The sequence below is a fragment of the Trachymyrmex cornetzi genome, unplaced genomic scaffold, assembly GCF_001594075.2.
Source record: "Trachymyrmex cornetzi isolate Tcor2-1 unplaced genomic scaffold, Tcor1.1 scaffold226, whole genome shotgun sequence".
NCBI lineage: Eukaryota > Metazoa > Arthropoda > Insecta > Hymenoptera > Formicidae > Trachymyrmex > Trachymyrmex cornetzi.
The window spans coordinates 162,386-172,580 of NW_017296912.1; the positions used below are offsets into that span (position 1 = coordinate 162,386).

The 10,195-nt window shown below is 39.4% G+C and overlaps 1 protein-coding gene across 2 annotated transcripts; it reads left to right on the forward strand.

The window, feature by feature from the left end:
- Positions 1-524: 524 nt before the first annotated feature.
- ash1 (histone-lysine N-methyltransferase ash1) lies at positions 525-9,845 on the forward strand. Of its 2 annotated transcripts, none has more exons than XM_018506559.1 (13): positions 525-883; positions 966-1,174; positions 1,253-1,393; positions 2,652-6,151; positions 6,338-6,670; positions 6,771-7,051; positions 7,126-7,628; positions 7,745-8,166; positions 8,399-8,725; positions 8,878-9,050; positions 9,154-9,320; positions 9,415-9,606; positions 9,689-9,845. In XM_018506559.1, exons 1-13 carry the CDS (start codon positions 712-714, stop codon positions 9,830-9,832), a joined length of 6,564 nt encoding a protein of 2,187 aa, XP_018362061.1. In that variant the 5' UTR covers positions 525-711; the 3' UTR covers positions 9,833-9,845. The 2 variants fall into 2 exon arrangements, with proteins under 2 accessions (XP_018362061.1, XP_018362062.1); XM_018506560.1 differs by having other exon boundaries at positions 1,274-1,393.
- The last annotated feature ends 350 nt before the right edge of the window (positions 9,846-10,195 follow it).

Here is a 10,195-nt window from a genome sequence, read left to right on the forward strand (position 1 = left end):
ATTGTGCGTTTCGGAAGTCGGCTGTCGGAGCCGCGCCGCGCTCCGATTTCCGAATTCTCCGATTCGAGCTCTCTTGCTTCGAGCTTTACCTACACGAGCGTGCGTGCGTCAGTTACGTGTCTCTTGTTTACGTGTGAGGCGTCATTAGAGATGGCCACGAAATCTTGAGACGCCACGCTGGACCATTTGACCGTCCCCCCCGCTACTTGTCAGATGTCTGTTACATTTTGTTTCAATTTACAATCGAGTTGCAAAATTGTGCGTTTCGGATCAAACTGAGATTCGCATTTCAGATGTGCTTGTCTCTCATAAAGTTTCAAACGCACAAGAGTGATGACATTTGTGATGATTTAAACGATAATTTTGACGATAAATTATTTCTGATTATTTTTTTATCACAGTCCTCCCCCTCCCCAGCATATTTTTTAGATATAAACAATCTCTAATATACATTGATGTTATACATATATATCGACTGATAATGATGTTCTATTCTTTTCAGAGTCGCGCCTTTACGAGAGAGCTTTAATCACTGTATAAAACTTTTGCGCTATGACAAAAACAGCATTCGACGATTATTTGCTAGTGAATGCTTCATCGATCAAGATTTGAAGATATGCTTTTTGTTGTTGCAAAGAGGCTTGATGAGTGCACAAAAGCATAAGGAATGGTATTCTATTCGATTCAGCTGGATGTCAGATAAGCTGAAAAATGTCTGGTGATGCAGGATGGAACGCTGTTATTCACCATCCTTCCGACCTAGAATTACAGAATTGGAATTGGGAAGAAAACGATGGGGAGCAAGAGAAAGAGCTTCCTTCAACCGTGGATATGGATGCCATAAAAGGCGGCGGTAGTTGGGATCCTGCTACTGAACCTAATGGTATCTGCGAAAATTGTCACCCATAGATTTCTTCCCAATAATTTAAACGTCTTTCGGAATAAATAATTGTTTTTAATTATAGGAACAGATTCGATCGATTCCGAAGAAGACTCCGATTCCGACGACGAAAGCTCTGGTGGAAGCGAAGGTAGTTGCTCTTATTCGGATTCTAATTCAGAATCAGACGACGAAAGTAGCGGCGACGAAGAAGAGGAAAGTGGATCTAATTCAGACTGTTCGTCTGAACATAGTGAACAAACGTTTTCCATTCAAGAAACCAATTTTGAGCCGGTATGACGTGAAAGACAATGTTACATTTTAAATTTGTTATTTCTTTTTGCGTTCTGTTACTGCGACTTTTGTAAAAAGGTAACTTGCCGTGCGTTGCAGGGAGCATTGAAATTGAAAATCACCATGAAAGGTCCAAAGAAGGAAGACTCTGAAAAAATTAAATGTGACAAAAGTAAAAAGACTGTTTCCAAAAAACTCAAGACCAATCATGGAAATAAGGTAATTTTGATAAATAGTTGAAAAATATATAATATGTAATTGCTAAGAATTGGAAATTTGAAGATGAGAATGAAATATGTAGTGAAATTAGTATGTGAAAATTGATTTTTACTTTTATTTTAATACAACTCCATTCTATATATATATATATATATATACATACATATTTATTATACAGGGTGATCCAGATCAATCGCACGGGACGGCACATTACATATTCCTTATGAAAAAGTGAGTTGAAAATGTCAATAGCAAAATGTTGTGGTGTCAATAGTTTTTAAATGGTGAGCCTTAGAAGATGTCCAATCACAGGACATGAAATTCGCACTGTTAGGAGCGACGCAAATAAGCAGCCGGCCATGCGAACGCTTTGATGGATACCGCTAAACGGCATGATACCGAATGAGTTTGCAAAGTTTCGTGAAATCTCTGTATTAACATTTACTGCAGTATTCTTAAATTGAGTCCGATTCAATTGATGGGAAGTAATGTCAATTGCAAATTCGACACAACCACTTATATTAGCAAAAAAGATTTTCGAAATATGTTTTAGATAATAGACAAATTTGTAAATAAAATTAATATTAATTAAATTATTCAAACAAATAATATTAAAAATATCAATCAACAGATGTTTCCAAAACTTCTTTTCTGTCACAAACAACATTAGAAAAGATGTACACTTGAAATACGTATTTGATATAAATAAATATTTTATATCTAAGAAATGAAATAAACGAAATTTCGAATTACGATAAGGAAGAAAAAGGAAGTGAAAAAATCGAACAATTCGTTTACTGATATAAATGACGTTATAATAGTACCGTATCGAATTTGCAATTGACATTACTCCCCATCAATTGAATCGGACTCGATTTAAGAATACTACAATAAATGTTAATACAGAGATTTCACGAAATTTTGCAATACTCATTCGGTATCGTGCCGTATTTAGCGGTATCCATTAAAGCGTTCGCGCGACCGGCTGTTTGGTTGCGCCGCTCCTAACGACGCGAATTTCATGTCCTATGGTTGGACATCTTCTAAGACTCACCGTTTAAAAACTATTGATACCACAATATTTTACTATTGACATTTTCGACTCACTTTTTCATTAGGAATATGTATGTGCCGTCCCGTGCGGTTGATCTGGATCACCTTGTGTATATATATATATATATATATATATATATTACACATATATAGAAACATGTATTATTATTTCTTGCACAATAAATGATCATATCAAATGATGTAGTCCTCAGAATGTAGTAGCGAAGATTCAGACTCGTCTGTTGTGGGCCATGCGGCATCGCAAAAAGTACAACAACAATCCCAGCAACATCACCATCATGCGCCGCTGCAAGAAATCAATCAGGAAGATTTAGCAACTGTCTTACCCTCGCAAGTACAAGAGGACGCACCATTTGACGGATTTGAGGATTCGGAGAGCGGTCGACTGGTGTCAAAAGCGATCGAGCGTATGTCACTCGGCGCAGATTCGGACACGAGCGAAAACGGCGATCAGAATCCCGTACCTGTGTACAGTTCCACCTTGTTGCAGCAGTTTGTCGAAAAGACTGCCATGTTGTCGGAACCACGAAAAAGGCGCAGCAAATGCGCCAAAAAGTTGAACAACGACAACGAGTATCCATGCGTATCAAATGTGTCGCCCGATTCTGGCATTCAATCCGTCGACAATAGTCCGCTACACTTGGCGATCAGTCCTGCCAGTCCTCCAGCGCCGACCCAATCTCTGATCCAACCGCCGATTTCCACTAAACCAGCGGTAAATGTCGATCGGGTTCTGTACCCTCCGAAAAGAAAACCCGGCAGACCAGCGAAAACAGTGTCTACTCAGCCACGCGGACCAGGCAGGCCGCGTTTAAAGCCGGAAATTGTCGAGAAAATCCAAAAGATCGAGAAGGCAGAAAAGGAAAGAAATGAATCTTTAAAAAGTCTAAAGAATCCTGATTCTCGGTTAACGGAGAAAAAGGCAACTGTAAAGGAATCGTCTATGAAGAGCGCTAAGGAAGACACAGCGTTAGTTAGGAAACGTGGTAATGCAAAGTCCGTTGCATCGAGGGAAATAAAAGAGGATGCATCTCCTTCGAGTAAAAGAATAAAAGGTAAAACGACAGCGTATCAAAAGAAACGTTACGGTAACTCGGTGAAATCTTCGCAGGAGAAGACTGTTGTCAAAAAGACTACAGGAACAAGTTCCCCGATGCGAGTAAAGTGCCTAAGTAGATCAACCGCGAACAAACTCGCGTCACAGTGTGACAGTAGAACCTGTCGAAAGGTCAGGCAAGATAAAACATGCGCGCCTAATAAGACCCCGTTGACACGACAGAAGCAAATGTCCTGCGAGCATCAGCTTACCAACGATCAAAAGATGTTAAGCACTAGTAAAAGAACAGGTTCTAAGGAGAATAGGAATAACGCGACCGCCGTATCCAGAAAGCTAGCGAAAAAGGTCTCCGCACCACCTATCACTAGACGTGTTCTGAAGGAGAATAAGTGCAACAAAAAAACTACTGCGGCGGGCTTTGAAACTAATGGCGTAGGTGTGCAAACGTTAATATCGTTACCAGTTGGCAATGTGTTAAAGGCAGAAAATGTGGAGCGAGCTTCCAACAAGTACCACAAACCGATACAGCCAATACAGCACAATTACTGTCACAAGCATCATCATCATCATCACAAACATCGTCGAAGACTGCTCGCACCACCGAAAACTCCCATACGCATCGATCCATATATCATTCAGGAGCTGGAGAAGTTAATCGAGGAATTTACAAAGTTGTGTAGTCTGGGCAAGAACAACAACAATAACAACAATAACAACAACAACAACAACGGCAGCAGCGTTGTCAATCATTCCGAGTTACCACAAATCTTCCGCGTGAAGAAACTTACGAAGAAGAGAAAAGGCGGCGATATTAGTGCAAATGACGATCAAAAACTGAAGCGACGCTTGAAAAAAGAAAAGGTATTGACGAGCGCCGACTCTAAGAGTAGTGCAAACACTAGCACGAGTTCCAATCCAAATGAGCAGCGGTTACCGTTGAAGAAACGCCACTATCACGTGTCGAGTCCGCACAGTTCACAAAGCTCGAATGCGAGCTGTACGGATGCGAATGCGAACGAATCCAATTCCACGGAAAGTCACATAGAGGAAGCGATCGAAGCTACTATTACGAGATACGGTGGCGGCAGCTCGACATCTTCCATTCACGACGAAGAGGCCATGCCGGTGACGCCGAAGAAAAGGCCAAGAGATACCGAAAACACGGCATCCGAGAAACAGGGTAACGATGAAGATAAACCCATCAGCCAGGTAGAGATTCAACCACGACGAAAGAAAAAGATTGTAAAGGATCTTCGTGTAACTGTCACAAAATTATCAGCTGAAAGTCACAGTCTTCTTGACAAGGACAAGTCCGCGGATAAGAGTTCCAAGATCAGCGTAGAGAAATCTGGTAAATCGGAAAAGACATTGATGTCGGAAAAGTCAACCAAGACCGATAAAACGCAATCAAACGACAAAATGGATATTGAACATGTTCGTATAGAAAAGAACATAAAGGTCGACTCGGAGACACACGTATCTGAGATGTTCGAGGACGGTGAACCTGTGCCCGATAGCAAAATAGCTCAGGTCGGTAATTTGAATGTGCCAAATCTTGCGAATAATACCGCGGCGATGATACTTACAAAGAAAAAGGTACGAAGACGGAAAGCCATCAATCGCACGGGCTTTCCTACTCTGAAGAAAAAGAAGAAGAAGCTTGTAGATTCTTCTAGAGTGACCAAGTCAACAGTGGTTAACGCTAACGGAGTATGTAAGGATCAGGATATAATCGAACATATGGAGGATAATAAAGCGTCTTTTACGGAGAGTAAAGCTCAGAATGTTATAGAGAATAGCAACGGTACAGGGCAAGCTAAGGATGACGTGAAGAATTTGGAAAACTCTAGCACGGTGCAAGGAACATTCAGTCGAAGTGGTTCGGATGAAGTAATCGAGTCCTGTCCCGGTCAATTGCGAGTTCGTAAGGATCTCGTGGAATCCGACAGCAGCGTACTGTCGGAGAAGCAATATCCGAGTCCGGTAAAATACGAGAAGGTACCGGACTATCGAATCTACGACGAAAATGCACCGCTGGAGGAAACCCTCGAACGTTACAATCAGAACCAACGTATCGCGGAGTTAAACGAGGAGAACTTGCGGAAACTGGAACGCGCGAATGCTCAGGTAGCAAATGTCAAAATGGAATTATCTGGTTGTTTTAACAATAATCACAAAAGAAGAAGAGGCTCGACCAGTCCTTCCAATTTGTACGGAAGAAGCACAAAGAGATTACGGAGCGCGGGCTACGACACGGAGAGCGAGGCACCGCCCAGTAGCGATGTGGCCAGCGAGGATCAAGAGATTAGCAGGAAATCCGCAGGTCCTGTTCGTAATCGGAAAAAACAGCAAAAGTGGAAGAAGCTATATTTACAGGCCAGCAACATATTTTCAGAGTATAAGAAGGACCTTGAATCTAAAAAACTTGCCAGTGTTGATGCCAAACGAAAACTTATTGTTTGCGCCAATTCAGATGAACATCCTTCAGAGCAATTACCAAATATTATACCGACTGGAAAACTCTTGCGACAAAGGAAAACGCCATTTCAACTACAATACGATTTATTGTGGCTGCACGCTCAATCGAGATTGTCTGGTCGAGATTTGGTGCCATCGTGGAATTATAAGTAAATTAAATGTTCTTTTTATATTTAATTTTAACTAAATCATCATTACAAATTTTATATATTACAAATTTTTATATATCTCAAGCATGTACCTATATAATATTATGAATAATTAAAATTACATATACATATATAGAAATTAAATTTAGTAATGTGTGTGCGAATGACTTTGTATCTTTCTTGCAGAAAAATTCGAACAAACATTTATTATGATGTTAAACCAACTACTCTCTACGAGGCGCAAGCTTGTGAATGTAAACAAGAAAGCGGCTGCGGAGATGATTGTATTAATCGGATGGTATTCAGCGAATGCTCGCCACAATTGTGTCCTTGTGGTGACAAGTGCGAGAATCAAAAGATTCAAAAACACGAGTGGTCGCCAGGACTACAGAGATTCATGACGGAGGATAAAGGATGGGGAGTAAGGACGCAACAAGCTATCAAATCCGGAGATTTTATTCTCGAGTACGTGGGTGAAGTCGTGTCAGAGAGAGAATTTAAGTCGAGGATGGCGACCAGGTATAATTCGTTTCATCTACACTAAGTATTAAAACAATTTTTTTCATTCTTATCATGATCATTTACAAAAAATAAGTACATGAAAATGTATAACATGTAGATACGCCAACGATACGCATCATTATTGTTTGCACCTGGACGGTGGGCTAGTAATCGATGGTCATCGCATGGGAGGTGACGGAAGGTTCGTGAATCATTCGTGCGAGCCCAATTGCGAGATGCAGAAATGGAGTGTTCTCGGTCTACCACGTATGGCACTATTTGCATCGAGAGATATTAAACCAGGAGAAGAATTAACATACGACTACAATTTCGCGCTTTTTAATCCATCGGAAGGGCAGCAATGTAGATGTGGCAGTAATGCCTGTAGAGGTGTTATAGGTAAATTAATAAAAAGAGTGAATATTGTTTTCGTAGCGTATGTCAGATATTTCAGTTATAAATTTACACTGCAGGTGGGAAGAGTCAAAGAGTAGCTCGAAGCGTTCCCTCTCTACCTTCGCAAATGGAGCCTATCGAAAGGAGATCAGTGGGCAGGCCACGGAAAAACATTCGTAAATCGAACGCAGTGCAATCTGCCAACTCCAAGAACATCTGCAAGTCTCGCAAAGTAGGAGATCCAATCTTAACACATAATACACCGCAGTTGAAACCGATGTCTTATCAACAGCGATGCTTTGCGCGCGAGCATCATTGTTTCTTGTTGAGGAATCTGGAAAAAGTTCGACGACTCAAATCGGCGTCAGTACAGCAAGTTCAAATACAGAACGGAAAAGCGAAATCCGGTAACACGGTCGTGGCGAAGGAAAAGAGTTCGGGAGACTCTAAAGCGCAATCCGATGCATTTTTCTCTCAATTAACTGCGCTGACCAACACCAACGCGCGTACTGTACGAACGCGTAGACTCGCACAAGCGCAGGATGATCCGGAGGTACATAAGACTGCAAAACTAGCTACGGTCAGTAAATAGCCCCTTTTATATTGATTATAAAAAATAATATTAATTAAGGAGATTTCAATTATTACTACTGTAAATTGTAAAACGTTGTAATATTTCTTTTTTTTTTTTTACAGGTATTAAAGAATTTGTATACAATTGTTACAACAGCGAATGATGAAAATGGTCAGCTGTTGTGCATTCCTTTCATGACTTTACCTTCTAAAAGGAAATTATCCGATTACTATGAGAAGATTGTAGAACCGATCGATCTGATTACGATAGATCAGTGTATCGGTACAGGTCATTACAAGACTGCGGAACATTTTGATCAGGATATGATAAAACTTTTCGACAACAATGTTAGATTTTTTGGTAGAACATCCGAAATAGGCATTGCTGCGGCAAGACTACGAAAATTGTACTTGGGAAGTAAACCAGATTTTGTGGATGCTATAACGGAGGCAACAGGTTCTCCACCATCTCAAGGTTTTTTACCACCACGTGGATCCACGGCTGGAGAAGAGGATGTGATTAGATGCATTTGCGGATTACATAGGTAAATTAATTATTTACATCGATTGTCGACCATATATATGTAAATAATTAAATGTAATGAAAAGCGGAATAAAATTATGTATAGATGCCCTGCATGAATTAATCTAGATATGTATATTAATAAAGTAATTTCTTTTTTCTTTTTTGTGCATGTGCATAAATCGTAAAATATAATTATCTTTTTTTTTTTTTCAATATATTTATCAATATTATTTTTATTGATAATTGTACAGAGATGAAGGTTTGATGATCCAGTGTGAACGCTGCCTTGTGTGGCAACATTGCGACTGTGTTAAAGCAGATACGAGCGTTGAATCTTATCTGTGCGAAAGATGTCAACCTCGTGAAGTTGATTTAGAAATTCCATTAGAAGGTGAGGAGGAAGAAGAAAACAAGAAACATTATGTGACATTGATGCGGGGTGATCTACAATTACGACAAGGTGACACAGTATACGTTTTAAGGGATACTCCTGACAAACACACATATAAAACTATACAGAAGCCCGATTACGAGCAAATGGACATTTTTAGAATCGAACGTCTATGGAAAAATCACGAGTAAGTGCTTTATATATATATACACACACACACACACACACACACACACACACACACATACACACACGGTGTTATATATAGAACTGTGAGATCACGCATAGCGTATCCACCGAAAATTTGAACTATAAAAAATTGTATCATTTATTTAATAGAGGTGAGAGATTTGTGTTTGGACATCATTATCTCAGACCTCACGAAACATATCACGAGCCAACACGAAAGTTCTATGTAAACGAAGTTGTCTGCGCTCCATTATACGAAGCTGTACCTTGTGATCTCGTAGCCGAACGATGTTGGGTGTTGGATCCTCATACTTTCTGTAAAGGTATACAAAAATTAGCGTTTTATTCGATTCTGTCACAGCAGATATGTAATTACTCCGTTATTTTGTAACAAAAATTCACTTTTTTGTATGCTTTTGAATGAAGGGCGTCCTGTCGGCTCTACTCCTGAACATACTTACGTATGCGAATATCGTGTTGATCGCGCAGCACGACTTTTTACGAAGGTGGCTAGAACTAGGCATATAGTATGCACGAAACCTTACGCATTTGAAACCTTTCCACAGCGTATAAAACATTATCGTACCTACTTGGTAAGTGCGATTATGGTTCTATCAAAATCATTTCAATATTAATATAATACATATCATGTTCAGTATGATAGGTAATATTTAATGTTCTTTTCAGCCTCACAGTCTCGATGGAATCAAGATGTCTAAAGACAAGAAAAAGAATAACAATCAGGAAGTGGATGGAAATCAAAAGTTGGAATCCAATGATAGTACAAAGACGCATAACAAAGAACACAAATGTAATAAGACTAGGCGGAAGTCGGGCGAGATCTTGACAGTTGCATCGCCTGCGACATCGTACGCTCAAGTAATTATTACGAAGAATTAAAGGATCATTACTTGTATACGATTGTTTGTATTTAACATATTTATTATTTTGTAATTTGCAGCTAGAGGAACAGAGGAAAAAATTGAATCGCATTCTACTGAATCTATTACAGAGAATGCCAAATAAGAAAGATCCGTTAGATCTGTCGTTTCTTTTAGAAAGGAACAGGCGAAACCGGAAAAGGCCCGGCGGACTTAATCCGTGATAGTGGGTAATATCACAACGATAATATCATATTGTGTATATATATATATATATATATACATATATATAAATATAAGCTAATTTAGAGTCACTGCTAATTTCAATCTTAGTCAGATTAATAGACTAGTTGATTCCAATCGCGTTCTAAACATGATTCTGCTACGTGAATCGAGATAATTGTACATTCTATCCTTTCCTCTTCCCTCTCTCTCCTCACCCTCTATTAATGTAGAAGGTGCACAAGAAAAGTTTTTCCTCTTCATACAACCCGTCCATTGGTGTAATTTGTATCTATATATAGTAGTCCAAATAATATTTAACATAGACAAAATTGTCAAGCGATATTTTTTTACATTTTTTTTTA